The sequence below is a fragment of the Ruditapes philippinarum genome, unplaced genomic scaffold, assembly GCF_026571515.1.
Source record: "Ruditapes philippinarum isolate M1 unplaced genomic scaffold, ASM2657151v2 ctg1191_1_1_1_1, whole genome shotgun sequence".
Classification (NCBI taxonomy): Eukaryota; Metazoa; Mollusca; class Bivalvia; order Venerida; family Veneridae; genus Ruditapes; species Ruditapes philippinarum.
Window position 1 is genome coordinate 65,816 of NW_026853614.1, and position 18,386 is coordinate 84,201.

The window sequence follows — 18,386 nt, forward strand, 5'->3', positions numbered from 1 at the left end:
AAGTGTTGTGTGTGTGTGTGTTTGTGTGCGTGTGTGTGTGATTAGAAGAAAAGAGAATTTAAAGACTTAAAAAAAAATCTTCTTGCAAAGACCCACAAGGCCTAGAGCATAGATATTTTGCGGGTCATAGCCATTGAGTCAAAATTAGTTCCGCCCGGGGGTCATTGATTTTCACTATGTACATAAAGTATAAACTTAAGAATTCTCCTGTTTGAAGGTACAATGCTTGGATATTAGTTATAAGATTAGTTTTGATATTTAGCATATAACATCATTTTTAGGTCTTCTACAAAGGATGTTCAAATTTTGCCCCTATTGTCAAAATTGGTCCGCCCCGGGCAGTCATCGGTTTTCCTTATATGTATAAAGTAAAAACAAAAAAAATCTTCTTCTCTGAATGACAAAGGAGAGGGGTTAGATATTTGGCATACAATATTGTGAGGTGGACCGCTACCAAGATTGTCTAAATTGTTGGCCTTGTGATAAAATTGGCCTTCATAGGAGTCATTGATTTTTTATTGATGTACATTAAGTAAAAACTTAAAAATATCTTCTTGTCTGAAGGGATAAGTATTATAGAGCTTTGATATTTGGTATATGATATCATCTATTGGTCTTCTATTGTAGTTGTTCAAATTTTGCCCCTAGGGTAAAACTTGGACCCGCCCCAGGTGTCAGAGGTTTTCCTTATATGTATAAAGTAAAAATTTCAAAAATCTTCTTCTCTGAATTGACAAAGGCTAGAGGTAAGATATTTAGTATGTAACATTGTGTAGTATACCTCTACCACGATTGTTCAAATTAAATCCCCGGGGACAAGATTTGCATTTTGTACCAATAGTAAAAACATAAACTGTTAAAAGTGTTTTCTGAGTAGGAGAAAGCTGGAGCGTAGACATTTAACACAAAACATTGTCTGGTGGACCTGTATCAAGATTGTTTGAATTCAACCATTTTATCAATATTATGCCCTGCCAAAGGGGACACAGTGTCCTACCTTCTGGTCATTTGATTGTCAGCCATGAAATTTGAACCATGTGCACAGTTTGTAATGTAAAATTGAATATTAATATCAGCTGGCCTAGATTTTGACAAGTGACCTTTTTACTTGCCCTTCGATGTACAGCTATGAAATTTGGTCCATGTGCACAGATAAAGATGTAAATTGAACTTAAAACTTAAATATGTGACATAGAGTTCAAAAGAGTTACTTACTTGCTTTCATTTAATGCACAGCCCAAGTGCACAATAATAAATGTAAAATTTAACTTTGGTATCAGCTTACCTAGATTATGATAAAGTGCCTTCTTTTTGCTTTTTATGTACAGCTATGACAAAATGCACAATTGCAGGTGTAGAGCTGAAATTTGATATCAAATGACCTAGATATTGACTAAGTGACCTTATTTATTGTTTTTGATACACAGCTATGAAATTAGGATAATGAATAAAGTATAATTAAAATACATTGAACATGCATGAAGTATGCTCTAGTGACCAACATCGTTCAAATTCTTGTAATAAACTGCTGTCACACAAATAAAAGTCGGTCCTCAGGTGAGAGTTTTGGGGCCAATGCCCCCTTGTTCAAATTATAGTTTTTTGTGTCGAGTTGGCCCTACAAGAGAAATGTAAGCTTTACAGGGATATTTATGAAATACTTTATGTAATAATGACTTCAAATCGTAAATATTCTTTTATGTTTTCAGAACTATATAATGCTTAATAGAAGAAAATGGGGGGGGGGACTCTTACTGTATTTCAAAGTTTAATACAGCTATGCAATAAGTAAATACCTTCATTTTTGTCAAGTGCGAAAATATTTATTTTGAAACAATTATTGTGCACTACGGCCATTGTATCTGAACATTAGACACATCAACACATTGACTTTCATTTGACAAGCTGAAATATGAGCTTGACCACCTAATTCCCTAGACTCAACTGCATTATAACATAGTTCATTTGTATAGAAACAAAAAAGTTCAGTTGTAAAGAAACAAAAATTAATCTTGTCCTACACTGTTATTTAGTGTTATAATATTAATGCCTTAGCATTTTTCACAAATGCAATGTTTTTTGTTCTTTTTAGAGTGTCCTTACAGAACATTTGGTCTAAATTGTGAAACAGATTGTCACTGTGCAAGGAATACATCTTGCAACAATGTGAACGGCACGTGCTTTATAGGAGACTGTGAATCGGGTTGGCAGGGAAGCTCTTGCAGTCAAGGTATTAGGAATCAAACTTTTTATATGATGATAAATTTTGACTTTTGAATCGGATTAAAGAACAATCGAATGATATAAACGTTTTCATTTTACAGCTAAACATACTAATATATTTTATTATATATATATTTCAAATTTAAATTGTATTGTCTTAGGTTACGTATTAAAACCGTTGTTCAAAGTCTTGATTAAATAATTTGCCTAGGTTGTCCTCAAGGAAAATTTGGCCCGAATTGTGAAAGCGAATGCCACTGTTTCAATAGATCATCATGTAACAGTACAAATGGGGAATGCTTTATGGGAAGGTGTGATCCGGGCTGGATTGGGGTTTCCTGTAGTCAAGGTAAAAACGCAAAATTACATACACAATTTTTAATTTTCAAACAAGAATGTTAATGTCTGTTCATTAACTCTATGTTTAACTTATTTCTTAACGACAAGAATTCGTTACACGTTACTTGTACATGTATCTATTTTAATTCGAATTCATGTTTTGATAAAAAAAATTGTTGCAATAACATTGTTGAAACACATACCTATCAAAATCATCTATAAACCTGACTTCATTCTAAAGAATTAGAACGTAAGAAGTATAAAATATGTTGAATTGTGATAAATTGCAGAGTTTATAATACAAGTTTAGCCACATACACACGAACACGCACACAACAAATACGCACATACATACACATTAAAAAGGGACTTTAGATAGGGTCCTATTCAGCAATTTCTAAGCACTATAGTCTTTAGGTTTTTCCATTTAGCTCACCAGAGCATTTCAGTGTGACATTAACAACATCTTATCCTCAACCAAATTGTTAAATTTAACAAGCTGCATAGATGCCCTTCTTCATCAAAGCTCAAAATGGTTCAAATCTGATGAATAAGAAGGTCAAAATGCTTTAAATGAATTTTAAAACGGCAATATTAAATAAATCTTATTTTCCTAAAGCGCATTGTGTCAAGCTTAGATATTTGGCAGTAAATACACATAGTAGCTATGAACCAAGTTTGTTCAAACTATTGCACAGGGTTAAGGGTTAAATCGGAACATTTTCGTGGAGTCATTCGCCTTCCTTATATAGATAAAGTAAATATTAAAAAGAGACATACAGGTTAACACTAACATATCTAACATGAAATATAAACCATTGACTTTTCACAGCAAGTCTTACATCCATACCAACCATGACTTTCCATAGAAACCAGTGACGATTTTTAGTTTGAACTATATCAGATGCAGATTTTAACTGTGTCATCAGTTAACCTAAATTAACCTTTTAAATGGTTTCATTCATACTTGTTCCTTGTCATTTAGAGCCTTAATTGTCAGGTTAGCGATACAAAGGCAGTCAGAAACATCTTATTCACTTCTCTTTCACAACTACAATTCACAAATAAATAAAAGACTCGAGTGTAAGTTAACTACTGAAATCTGGAAACAATAAATTGTCAAACATGTAATCTAGAATATTTCTTTTTGGTTTCCTTGATAATTTCCTTCCAATTTTATGTGCATAAATTATAAGGTACAATGTTTTGGACAGTTGTGTTCTCGACAGTAGAAACGTGCCCACAGTAAGAAATGTCATATAAGTACAAGAGATTGTCAAACACATATGTAACTGGATAGACTGTATCCTTTATTCGTGTTCAGCCCAAAAGCGGGCTTAACCCGTATAAAATTTATATATTGTCGCTGCCCGTTTTTGGTCATCTTAAACTTTTCTTCTTTTGTACAGATTTTAACCGAAACAATTTATTTATTGTAGAATGTCCGTTAAGGAAATTTGGTTCAGATTGTGAACATGAGTGTCATTGTTTCAACAACACATCATGTAATAATACCGACGGTGAGTGTTCCATAGGATACTGTGATCCAGGTTGGCATGGCAATGCTTGTAATGAACATAATAGCACAATACCTACTAGTACACAATCAACACTTCTCCCAACTACAGAAACTAGAAGTACTTCAACAAACGTTATAACTAATAGGAAAGGGAAACTTAATGTCGGAGAGATCGGAGGGATATCAATCGGTGCTATCTTGGTGGTAGCTGTCATTTTTGTACTCGTCTTATTCTTAAAACGTCGAGCAAGGTAATTATAAATGCTTGGTCTGATAAAAAGATATACATGTAAATCAATACGTATAACTTTACGTTTTACTTTATCGTTTTGTTTATTTGTTGAAATTTGCCTGGTTTTGCATACTTATACTAACTTTAACTATCTTACATAGTTTTTACGCTTTTTGATGTTCATGGGTCAACTAAATGACAAACTTCAGGTTGATTTTACCTTTCAGAAAAGCCGATCCATTTCAGTAATAAAGTTGAAATGTAAGTATTCAACGCTGTTTTATAATTCTTAAAGATCATGTATGTTGTAATTTAGGTTGTTACCATAGTGGTGGTGTTGTTGGTAGATTTCACTTCGGATCACGGCAATAAGCCACATTGAATTCACCAGACCACAGTTCGATCAACGCCAGGCTGTCAAACAGTTTACCAGTACTAGTTGCTTTCACTTTCGCAAGGAACTGAAACTTCTGTCTAGCTAGAGCAGAGCAGATGTACAGTGCAAATGACCGTAGAAAGACTTTCATAACCAATAACAACGAAAGTGGCCTGCGCTGTCCGGGAATCGAACCCGGGCCTATCTTGAGTCTAGCGCTCTACCTATTGAGCTTGTTACCACAATTAAGTGAAAGTTTATATAAGCATAAAATTATGCTTCTTAACAAGTTTTATACATCGAAGACTATGTAAAATGTGTACTGCAAAGATTTGTCCTTATTATATGTAATCACTAAAATATATTCATTCATTTCTAATTGAAAAATTCGAATTAGGCTTTATAGAAAATAAATTATAATTACCTCCCTTTATTAACATGAAAATGTAAATTCGGTAATATCTTTACAAGTAATGCTTTTTGGAACTTATAATACAATGGGTGGAGTTGAGTTAGGAACCATGACAATATAAAAATAGCAAAGGTAAATTTGTTGACAGAGTGCCCATTATTTACATCGTGTACCGCTGAATTCTTTTTTTTTTGCAACTTTTTGAATAATATTTAACGTAAATAATTTATGTGATAACGGCTTTTTTAGCCCTTCTTTGTATAATGTTGTTGCTGAGGGTTAAGGACAATGCCATTTGAACTATACCGAAGTAACCTTGAGAAGTGAAACTCTACCCTTCATGTGCCAAACTGTGTGCATTTATTGATAAATGTTAAATTGACAAACACCAATATTTGTGATTTATATATAATAGTAAAAAACAACTTAAATATTTGGGTGTATTAATGACTTAAAAACAAAACGACCAGCCATAAAAGCGTTTACCGTAGTTCATTGATTGTATGAAAAAATGTTGACTGTCAAGTCGTCCTTATAAGAAGGGGCTACTACACACAGTTTACACATGCAAACTTAGTTCCAAATCCTTAATAATTGACACAATTTGCATGGCTACACGATTAAGAAGGGCACTTCTTTAAAAATTGGAGCGATTTCATTGGTCGGCAAATGATGTTAAGACTAAAGAATAAAACTTTACATTCCTCAATCAATAAAAGATTAAAGTCACCTACTTTCATAAATTTCTTAAAACCTTGCGTATATTTGTGTTTGAGGGAACCTGGGCCCATGAACATTCAAGTCCCATTATGCCGCAGATGTTTTTTTATCAAAATATTAAATTTTAAATGTCCTGCTTAATTTTGAAGGGTGACCATTTGGCCAATTAGCTAGGTCAATTTTGCTTCTATTACTTTTTGTCAATTAGTAAAGTTATATTGGGTAAGTGTTTGTAAAGTCTTGATTTCACTCATATTAATCATGAGAGTTAATAAATCAAAACTTTCTATGTTTAAAATGTACGTTTAAGATATAATGTGAAATGTTGCATTCTATTAGGCACGCAAATGACGCGCACATTTATTATATATAATACATGCACTATGGTTAGAAAATAAAGTTTCACTTTAATTTTTTTTCAGAAATGTTTTTGGCCATAAAACGTTGCGTCTTCGACTACTTGTTTACGGAAATGACTTCGGTGTGCCACATGTTCGTCACATTTTTCTTGTCACTCGAGCATTTAGATTTCCGCACATTCAGTGTTTAAGATTTGGGAATTTTATTTCAATTTCATTAACATATTGAATCGATAGAAGTCTGCTATTGTTATATTTTCTTTTTTCCCTCGGATCAAACCTTGTTGGTTTGTTGTTATTGACAAATATTGAGACCATATTGAGTGATTCAATCATATTGCCTTATCATATCATGCTGATTTTTTTCAATGAACAAGTTTAGAATGTTAATGTATAGGCCTTAAGACATTTATGATAAAATCACAACTATCGGAACAACAAAAATGATTAACTATTCAGTTTTTTTTCTATACTATTTTCACGATATATGTATGATTTGTTTTATATATTAAATTATTTGATTTGTTTTCATTGTTATATCATTTACCATATTTCTCTATATAACTGAATGTTATCTACTTTTAACGATGCATGTTTTGATATCCATCTATTACCTCTAGATTAGATGTATGTTGCTTTTCATTTGTCTTAATTTATGATTATTATATTTACTGTTAACTTCCTATCATATTCCAATTTGCATACATCACCCAGTGGTTGCGCGTACCATTCCAAGACAGGACTATGATAAGGACCCCAATTTATTTACCGCCGCTCCTGCTCATCATATTTACATCTGTATTTATTACATTTATTATTTCGTTAATAAATACAAAATCATAAATTTTAAATGTAGTATTTCCGATCTGCGTTAATTGTGCATCGGTCAGAATGTCTGAATATAGCTATTTGAAACATTTTCTTTTCCGCTTGACATGGTTGTGAGTCGTGCTTGGGAATATCTTATTACAATTAATTTGCAATTATCGTGAGTAATATCACAGTTGATGGTGAGATAGAGGGGACATACTATTGTGTAGCTCTCGAGTCTGATATTAACATAATATAATAACATTAAGTACCTCATCAGTAACCCAACCAACTACAAACTCTTCAGTGAATATGACGTTCAGCCAAGATAATTGCAATGAACGGAATGATAAATTAGCTTTATTAATGTACAAAAATCTTTAAATCAGCACTGGAAGGTGAGGTACTGAAGGATATTAGGCTTGAAGTCGATGGAATGATACATAAAGGAACACAAGTACTTCGAGACGAAATTTCTGTACTGAAAACTGAAATAAGTAATCTACAAATCAGCACACGCAAAACATAACGATCTTAATCATATCTTAATCATTACGGGCGGAGGGTGTGTTTAAACATCTCCGGAATCCCAGATAATAGCGGCAAACCAGACGAAGACGAGCATGTTTAGAGGAAGCTCTAAGATAAAACAAAAATGGTTGGTCTGACTCTTAACGAATCTGACATCGACTAATGTCACCGAAAAGAATTTCAACCGCAAGGTTACTTTAAAATTTACGCACTCGAAGGTTAGACAGAGATTTTTTAGTGCCAGGAAGAGATCAGGTGATGATAGTTTTGTTCAGGACAATTTGACTCCATTTCGCGAAAAGCTAGGTTATAAGGCAAGTAAAAACCTGTAAAGAACAGACCTTGCTACACATATTTTGGTTATATGTAACATATACACATAAGTAGCCAAGGGAAAAACAGACCATCATATAGTGAGAATGGATGACGTCAATGCTATTACTGTAAAGTAACCAATTTTGAAAATGTCAAAATATGTAACACCAGATATAAGTCGAACACGATAACTTTTACGTTATCGGTAATATATAATTGGTGGTTCAAGTGTTTTCAATTATTATATTTTGCATTCATATTTCAATATAAATGAAAGCGCGTAAATCAGAGTAACGCACTGGTGAGAGAGCTCAGATTGTTATACGAAAATGAACTGTCGAGTTCAAATATGCAATTGTGCATATTTCTTGAGTATGGTGTTTACTTTCAGAATACATTTTATAGCGTGTCACTTTACTTTTCATTTTCTCTTTTATAAAGTTTTGCTTAATTTAAAGTTAAATTTGTGACGGTTAAGCAAAATTGAATGTATTTGGTTTTTAGCAGATGGAATAGCATTAGTTTGGAACTCTGAATTCCTTTCATTGTAAAATATCAAGAAAGGCGGCGTTCAATGGTCGCTACCCCCACACGACTATGCAACAAGAAAAAAACTAAAATCAAAACATAAAAAAAGAAAAGAAGCCTTTTCTAGGACTCGAACCAGGGTCTTTACATTGACAGAGCGAACTCTCTACCACTACGCTATATTGCTAAACGCATAAAAATGAGCGATTGCTTAGGTGGGAAAATTTATGCAAAAAATAGTATACTTTTATAATTGCATAATCGACACCCCTTTTTGTCAATATTGATGTACAAAGAAATTGAAAGGAAAAGCGAATTCGAGCTGTAACAATTTTTTAATTGTTATTAATCTTTGTAATGTAAACATAGGCTCAAATAATGATTCAAAGACAGTAGCTATAACTGTTTTTGTTTTATTTCTCTATTATTCCATTACAACGACAACCTTATGGCTATGTCTTAATGTTCGTCTTCTGTCTTGCTTCGTCGGGCCCTTGTAGGTGATTTTCTTGTTGCTCTGCCTTCCTTTAAGGCATCGAGTACTTTGGTAATGGTCATTAGGCAGTAACTTTTTTACATATTTACATAATTTTGTATGTGTTTTATTTATTTCGTCTAATGTAACCATGACCATTGTTAGAATTTCACTTAACGGGGATTAATTATATATATATTTTCGTGTCATTCAGGAACATATTGGGGCTAAGAGTGAGGTTTGGCGCGCCTAAAACCGGTTTAAACTCCCCAGTGGTTTAACTACCACTGACCGTTCCAAGGCGGTACCTCTTTGTGTTCCTTCACGTGTTTTTCTTGTCTGTATTGTTACTTGTTTTTGGATGTTAACATGTTTTGTGATGTCTGTCTTTTTGGATTGTCGTTGACGGTAGGGATTTTCTCTCCCCCCCCTTCCATTTTTAATTCCCCCCGCCTTTTCACCCGTATAGCCCTTTTCCCTTCAATTCCCTTATGAGCCTGTTTTTGTTTATATTATTTCACATTACATGTCCCGCTCCTTTCGCCCTTGTGTCCACTACAGGTACTTGTAAGTGCCTTCTTGGTGTCCTGCTTGGGTGTGTCCGGGGGCGGCGTCCTGTGAACGTTGCCTTTGCCTCGTTGATCTTTATTCTTGTTATTTTTTTTTATTACGACATTCAACAGACAATACATAGGATCTTTGTCTCGGGGTAAAAGATAATGCAGCCTCACCAAATGGCTCAGGGTTACAGAACATTATGAGTTAAATTATTAGCTAATTGCATTCAAGGTATCCCGTTGGGCGCCAAATGTCACTGGGTGAGAAAAAATCTGCGGCCTGACTAGATCCCTCGGAATACCGTTAAGCGGCTCTACATACCGAAATATCCGGCGGCTTATGCTCTGTCCTGTTTTTGTTTGTTGTCCACCTAAGCTCCTTGCCACTGGTTCTGGTTGCTGGGTCGTACGGGGATTGCGTTCATTGAACGCCACCTTTCCTTGTTGATCTAGTTTATCATACTTTACACATCTCCTGTTCTAAATATCGAACAGTTCTAAACCGTTTTATTTTGATAAAATGGATTTTGTGATAATAATAGTAATCTATCTATGCATAATTTCACAATTTTCTATTAAACTGCACATGGTCAACCCACGTGATATAGTGTCGTAGTTACACACACAGATATGTTCCGGTCATGCATTGTTTGTATGTAACTTAAGTACTATTAACATTCAAAGCGTAGTGTACCCGCAGGCTGTAAAAGTCCCCCCCCCCCCGTACATTCAATCAGGGATTTTATATTTTCGATCATTAAAGATCGTTCAGCACGACAATATTCTTGTGTTTGTGGTACTTTTAAAGGTTGAAAGGTCTGGTCGAAGCAAATTAAATTGAATTACAAGTAAAAATGAAATGATTGGTATACTAAAAATGAATTCATGACAAAGACAAACATATCTACTTGCGCCGATAATATGTCCATTTTCCTGACATATATAATCCTTTAAACATTAAAAATTAGAAAACATTCCATTTGAATTTCCAAACAAATTTCCATTATGATGTTATATTCAATAGAATAAATTTTATTTTAATGGTTGTAATTTATAATCATTCATTATAATCTTTATACATACCATGTCGCAAGCTTGTATAACCTTCCAAACACATATTAAAATCCTATTGAAATTTACAACATACTTTTAAGTTGACACTACATTTATTAGATATAATTATAATTTAGTTTAGTTTGACAATTGTTATTTTTAACCGTACATTGTTCCCTTTATAAATAATTATATCTGTTGCGTCATAAGCATGGCCATTTTGCGGCCATTTTTCCAGTATAGAATCCTTCAAACTATTTACGTTAAACTTACTTTTGTATCTCAGTTAATCTGTTTTATTAATAAACATTTAATTATTTTTATGAATAAGCATACGTTGTGCCTGTTTTGCAAAATACAATGTCCAGTGTCTCCGTTGCGCCAAGAAATTCTCCGTTGCGTATTTAAGTCATACCACTGGTTCCCTGTACAAATTTGGTTCTAGTCGTTAGAATATTGACTGGCTCATTGACTCCTTATTTATCAAATAAATAAAAATAGAAAGATTATGTAATCGAACATGCAACTCTCACTTACGTTTATTGTTGTTTTATTCCTTAAAGTTCGATGATAAATTGTACATCAGAAAAGCTATTTTCATTAGAGAATTTGAAAACAGATTAATTTTGTTAAAAAGAAAAGAAGAAAAAAAAATGAATAAGCATACGTTGTGCCTGTTTTGCAAAATACAATGTCCAGTGCCTCCTTTGCGCCAAAAAAATCTCCGTTGCGTATTTAAGTCATACCACTGTTTCCCTGTACAAATTTGGTTCTAGTCGTTAGAATATAGACTGGCGCATTGACTCCTTATTCATCAGATAAATAAAAATAGAAAGATCATGCAACATGCAACTATCACTAACGTTTATTGTTGTTATATTCCTTAAAGTTCGATGATATATCAGAAAAGCTATTTTTACAAGAGAATCTGAAAACAGTTTAATTTTGTTAAAAAGAAAAGAAGAAGAAAAAAAAAAAAACTAGAAATTTTCCCATTGCTAAATGGACAAATCTGCCGCGTGCATGTTGTGGCCCCGTTAGGTTGCTCTTTTGGAATTCGTTGAATTGACTTTAAAATTGTATTTATTCAATACCGTAAACACTACGAATTGAGATCAACGCTTCGAATACTTATACCTTGATATAGCATATAATACCACCATCATTTGTACAGGTAAATGAACGCGGTATGTTCAGGTTTCATATGTATTTGATGTCTTTTACATTTTTTAAATTCTTAAAAAAAAATGATTGTCTATGATATAATTTTAGATAAGAAACAAATATGATGGTTCTTGTAAACACATATTTGATATTTTACTGTAATGTTTGTATAATATGCATATGAAAGACAATGCACTCTATATTTCGGTTTTAACCTTACAGTTGATAAATTATCGTCAATTATAATTTCACGTTATCAATAAGGGCAAGTAATGAGTTTAGGTTTTTTATACCTGATTTGTACTTGATTCCGGTAAGACTATTTATGAGTGCCAATCACAACTTTTCAGCCCTCTCCCCATTAATCTTTGTGTATGGAACTCAAACACAATATTATGAATACACGAACGGGTACTGTTGTATGTTTACCTAACCTCACATGTAAACAGATGCATTATGTAGTCATTAAATGTTTGAATTTATCGACTTAATTCATGATATTATATTGTATAAAAGTTGAGAAAAAAAATAAGTTTGTATTACTATTATATAACATTTTATAAGAACGATTTTTATAAATGTCACTTATATAAAAACATAGTTAACAACTGCATCATTCAGATAATGATTGTCAGACACTGTAACATAAGAAAATTTGCAAGCTCATTGTGACCCCATTTGTGGACAGTAGACATTAAACTGCATAATTCGTCCAGTATTATGCACATACTTCTACTTTCTAATCTACCTTTCAGAGAAACTTTTATCATTGTGATATGTGTAAGTGTTTGTGCATAGATAACAGCCTTGGTTAGCTTGTCAGAGATCACAGTCAAACGTTTGTTGTTGGATATTGAAGTTCGTCTGTTTTGCAAGTAAGCACTCGGCTTTTCGATTTCTATACATATCTGTGATTTGTATTAATACAATTAATAAATTAGTCGTTTTTTTTCGATGTGTCGTTCCACTTTTTTTTATCTTTGTTCTTAAAACAATACCAAGAACCATAAAATATACTAAGTTGAAAGTTGAAATCCGTTATATAAGTAAGAATCGACTGTTTATACAAATTACTAACGATTTTTGTTTGTAAAAAATTTAAAACGCTTAAGATATTGGCAATCTTTTGTATCACTTGGTCCGTCATGAAGACTGGTAAAATAATATGTGATATCAAACTTTATATAAACAAAGTTCATATATACCGTTGTTGCATTACGTCAATCATTACTTGATTGTACATGTATATTTGAGAAATAAATGTATAATGATTGTTGGAAAGGGGGACATCTTTCTCGAACGATAACGTATTGCCGTGACTTGGATTAACCAAGGGGTCACTGATGTTACATTGCTTTCTTCTTAATACAACGATGCATATAGCTTATATATAAATAAAAATGCCTAGTTAATCTCTATCAAATTTAAGGAATTTTTGCCTTTTTCGTCCATTTTATCATATACTTATATATTGGCATGCGTGAATGTCAAAAGTCGTTATATGAAAGTACATTGATATCCAGTCCATATCTTTGTCGCCTAAATATATGTTACTTTAAAAAGATTCTGATGAGTTAGAGCACATTTGCAGGTAACATAAACATCAAGGTCAGACTATGGCTTTATGGAATTATGAATTAGTAGGCACATTTGGAAAACTTTTCACAAGCAAACGCCAGTTGGACAGCTAGAAAAGGGAATGGATATACATGTACTTCGATGGCAAAAAAGTGCATTGAATTTATTAACTAGTTATATTTTCATTTATGGATGCTTTTAAAATAAATGGGCACACTGTGAACATTAGTTTTTTAAATCTGGTTTTACGGCGCACCTACACAATTTAGGTCATATGGCGCTGAAACAGAAAAAAGCTGATTTCGGATTTTTTCTGGATGTTAGAAACTTAAAGCAACACTAGGGACCAAAACCATTTCACCTTCTGAAGCTAGGAGATGCATAGACTCTAGTAAGTCCGAACTATATAGTCACGTAGACAAAGACGGTGGCTGTAATTCAGATGCATCAATCCTTAAAGGCAAACCCTCATCCACAGGATATTATAAGAAGATATTATTAGAAGAAAAATGTAAATGTTTCAGCACTCTTTGTTATAATAACCATGCATTTATGTAAGTCAACGGTCATGGTCCTATCCTTGGTCTTGCTTATGGACATATGTCTGTTTCAAAAGAGAGCTCTTGTTAGAAATACTTGAATTTGCAACTGAACTAATTAATGTGTTTGGTTCTTGTAGTATATGGTTTCATGTAATGTTGATTTTATGTAGAGATGTAATTTTTCCGGTCCTTGTTTGGTATGACGGTATATTTTTATGAAAGGTATTTTAGATCCATATTCTTGATTTTTTCAAGGTGGATAGTTCAAGTATTCCGAATGGAATACTATTTAAGCATTAATTTTCAAGATTGTGTTACCTAAGTTTTAAATTTTCTTGTGACGTCCTATGTGATATGCATAACATCTGATTCCCTTTATATATATATATATATATATATATATATATATATATATATATATATATATATATATATATATATAAATCCAATAACACTAAAAGTCAGTACAAACCTAGACAGAGTGCTCGATGGTATCCCAGAGCTGTATGTATGGATTTATATTCAATCAACACATTGAAAAACACATTTTCCTTTACTAATTAGTTTCATTCGCAAAACGCAAAACTTCTGAAGATTGCGTTTTGCGCATGAAACTAATTAGTAAAGGAAAATGTGTTTTTCAATGTGTTGATTGAATATAAATCCATATATATATATATATATATATATATATATATACGTTTTGTTTAGTTCCATCCATTGTTTTGCCATTCAAGACACACGCATTTGTTTTTATTTTTATAAGCCTTTTTTATATAATAGCACAAAAGTGTTAACCGCGATAACCGCCGTATGAACACATTAACGGATCATCTTAATTGACGATTCACCAGTTTCATGTGTAAAATTGAATTTTGCTGTAGGCCTATGCTAAGAGTATTGGATTGTAGCTTGCATTTACTTCTACCGTCCATAGATAGGCTCTGTACAGACTCGTTAAAACCAAACCTGCAATTTTTTTAATTGTGCCGCGTTGTGTCTATCAAGGGAGACTGTTTTTCCCTATTTTACCACTACGTCAATGAACAGGCTAAACCTATATAATCACAAGTGACCCACTTTCGAAATACATTGCAAAACTTGATATACAAATTTATCATCTTGTACTTTAAACTTTGGAATGAAACTTCGACCCTGATTAACAGTTTGACAATTGACCTACCTCTAAAAAGATATTATGTTTTATTTTTGTTTTGGTTTGAGCTATTAAGATCCATCATGATTCATTACTGACCGTGCAAGTAATACAATGGAAAACAGATCTACAAGGGAGTTCTACTCTTATTGAATGCAGTCCCAATAATATCCAAACGCAAATTGGTGCAAAGGGGCACTAAACATATGGATCTTTGTGCGTATACAAATATGCATAGCAAAAGTGTGGTTGACAGAGTATTTATAATGAGCATGGCACCTCAGATTCCAAATTTAACTTTGGCATACCTGCTTGTGGTGCAGAATCTCTCTGTGTCTGTTAGATAACACGTACACCATTCGTATTAAAACTTGTGTTATAAATACATTGTATTTGCATCAATAATTATTCATGTTTAATTTTGTGATTAAGTTCAAAATTTATGCACATTTGTGTAGTTATTTCTTTTAAATGAACTGAATTATCTGTTTATCTATTTTATTATCTGTTCTTATTTGCACCTGATATATTAAAAACAATGTCATTTCAAGTGATTACAAGCGAAAACGGTTTCAGACGGGAAATACATATTTAGATACCAGACATGTCATCGAAGTGTGTAAAGTTGTAATACATTCCTTCCAGTAGTCATGAAGACAACACACACAGAATTAACCAAATAGTTTCAGTGTTTAAAGGGCATTATTCTGCAAAATAGAAGACACATATTATGGGACATGTGCAAACATGTTATATAATTTCAGAGAATAGGTTTTGGAAGTACAATATATTCAGTACATTCTTCAGTAGTTTTATAGATACTCGCTTAAATGTATTTACATATTTAACCAAAGGTACAACAACAAATGGGTGACTTCCAAAGCTTATATACTATTTGAACAATGTATTTAGAAATGTGTAAGTACTGAACTTTTAACTATGATGTTTGGAATTTTATATTTAAACCAAGTGTAACTATAAATCTCACTCAACGATCAAACGATAGGTAACGTTGACCTCCACTTCACAAGTCAGTTGCATTCCAATATCTCAATAAAAACCCAATGCTTATAGGCTGATATATGTTCTAGTAAATAAAAAAATAACGAAAACACTAGACATCAAAGAAAAATAAAGTTATAAATCACGAACGTTTTATGAGTTTGTTTCGTTGTCAGGTTCTGGTACAAGAGAGGTTTTCAAGGATGATTTATGTTTTCATCCTATCATTACTTCTACACTGCCATGACATACTGACACTAAAGACAAGTAAGTCAAAGTAAATTGTACATATTCTAACCTTATACTCGTACATTAAGATATTTTAAGGTTTTAACAAATATATCGGTAAAAATATATGTTGCCAAAGCAATGAGTACAAATACAAATTTCTATGACAACAGGATAAATTATCCAACGTATTAGTAATAGTTCATTGTTATTTTAATATTTGAGAATTGAATTGTTCACTTCGTGTTAAAGGAAAACTTTTATCCATGAACTTAAAGTAGTCATACATTTAGGAATTAATTTTATATCAAAGAAATACTGTTTTAAAATGTTGTTATGTAAAATAAGATTTATTATTATCCCAGTGCCGGTAGACAACCTTGTTCAGAGAATAAAAGAGCAAGTGTCAGTTACAATGTCGAGTACCAGCAATTATAATGTTCCACAATCATCCTGGAATAGCAGCAATGCTGTAGACAATGTCTTTCTAGGAGACCCAAACACATGCAGGTGTTGTGCTTCTACATCAGGTACCGAACCACCATGGATACAATTAGATTTGGGCGGAATATATAGAGTCAGTGTCATAAAGATATTTGGACGATTTGATGAAGGTGTGCGTTTAATATTTTCATAACGTTTCGTTTGATACATGAATAATATTCCTAAGTTATAATAACTCAAACATTTTACATATTTTTTTGTAAAACACGAATTCAATTCAAACTGTTAAAATCAATATTTCTTCTTTACGATATTTAATAGCTTACATGGCATTTTATTTTTGGTTTAAATAATTAAACTGAAAACCTGTCTGGTTTCTAAAAGTCTTTTACACCAAATAACTAATTACAATGCAGAAACAAAGATTGAATCTTCAACCTCTTTATCCTAAAATTCGATCATACATTTAAACATGAATCAAATTCTTCAAATAGCTGTGTCAATTATTCACAGACATAACGTGTTTAGATATTTTTTGCATATAGCTAATAATACTTTTATATAATTCGTTGTTTAGGACACCAGGAACAGTATCAGAACATTTCAGTATTTGTAAGCAACACGACAACATTGACAACAATAAATGGAACGTTAATATATAATGGTAGTACGAAAAATAACAGTCACTTGTATGAGCTACAAGCATCAAGGTCATACCTGTTTAGATATTTAATGATACGACGGTTATCTGTAAGTGTGTTGACAATATGCGAAATAAAGATGGTTCAAGACAGTGAGTATATTAAGATTATATTTAAAGGTACTTGTACTGTAATAAGAACCTGCTACTTTGGAAAATTGTATAAGATAAATAACATCGAACAAACATTTTGTTTCCTACATTTCAAGGAATTTCTAAATTGAGTAACATTAAGATTGAATTTTAACAATAAAACTTTGAATCCGCTTCTAGATTTTTTTACCTTACCAGAACCAAAAGTTCAGGGTGAGCTATAAGTATTAAAGGGGGATACTCCGGCGGCCGTTGTCTGTCATCATGCGTCAGCAATTGTCTTCTCTGAAACTGTTGAGCAGATTTACTTCAAAGTTGATCTGTAGCATCCTTGTGACAGTCACACTTAAATTTGCTCATGTCATTTCAATTGGCTTCTTTAAGGGTCATCAGAGCTAAAAATAGAAAAACCTGTAAACCTTCTTCTACTACAGAACTCATTGATGGATGATCACCAAACTTTGTCCATACTAAAGCTAAAAATAGAAATACCTCTAAACATCTATTTCTATGTCTAATTGATGGATAATCACAAAACTTTGTCTGTAGCAATCTTAGGTAGTCTTTCTTCAAGTTTTCTCATATTAATTTGGATTGTCCCCTTTTAGGGGTCTCTTGAGCTTAAAATAGAAGAAAAACCCTTAAGACATCTTCTTCTTTAGAACTTATTGATGGATGATCACCAAACTTTGTCTGTAGCATTTTTGGGTAGTATTTTATCAAGTTTGCTCATATTAATTTGATTAGCCCCTCTAAGGGGCCGCTAAAGCTAAAGCTAAAAAAAGAAATACCTTTAAACATCTATTTTTACAGATTTTATCGATGGGTGATCACCAAGCTTTGTCTGTAGCAGTCTTTGCTAGTCTTTTATTAAGTTTGACCATATTAAACTGAGTGGCCTCTTTATGGGTCTTAAGGGTTAAAAATATAAAAACCTTTAAGATCTATTTCTACAGAACTAATTGATGGATGATCACCAAATTTTGTTTGTAGCATTCTTAGGTAGTATTTTATCAAGTTTTCTCATATT

At 32.5% G+C, this 18,386-nt stretch overlaps 1 protein-coding gene across 1 annotated transcript in view; it reads left to right on the top strand.

Annotated features, from left to right (window-relative positions):
- Positions 1–18,386, top strand: part of LOC132737357 (uncharacterized) — a 72,691-nt gene that overhangs the window by 14,521 nt on the left and 39,784 nt on the right. The window contains exons 15-21 of the mRNA XM_060724628.1: positions 2,093–2,230; positions 2,435–2,572; positions 4,002–4,332; positions 6,244–6,313; positions 16,068–16,158; positions 16,485–16,733; positions 17,141–17,356. Coding sequence (XP_060580611.1) covers positions 2,093–2,230; positions 2,435–2,572; positions 4,002–4,332; positions 6,244–6,313; positions 16,068–16,158; positions 16,485–16,733; positions 17,141–17,356 — 1,233 coding nt within the window. The remainder of the gene's footprint in view (positions 1–2,092; positions 2,231–2,434; positions 2,573–4,001; positions 4,333–6,243; positions 6,314–16,067; positions 16,159–16,484; positions 16,734–17,140; positions 17,357–18,386) is intronic.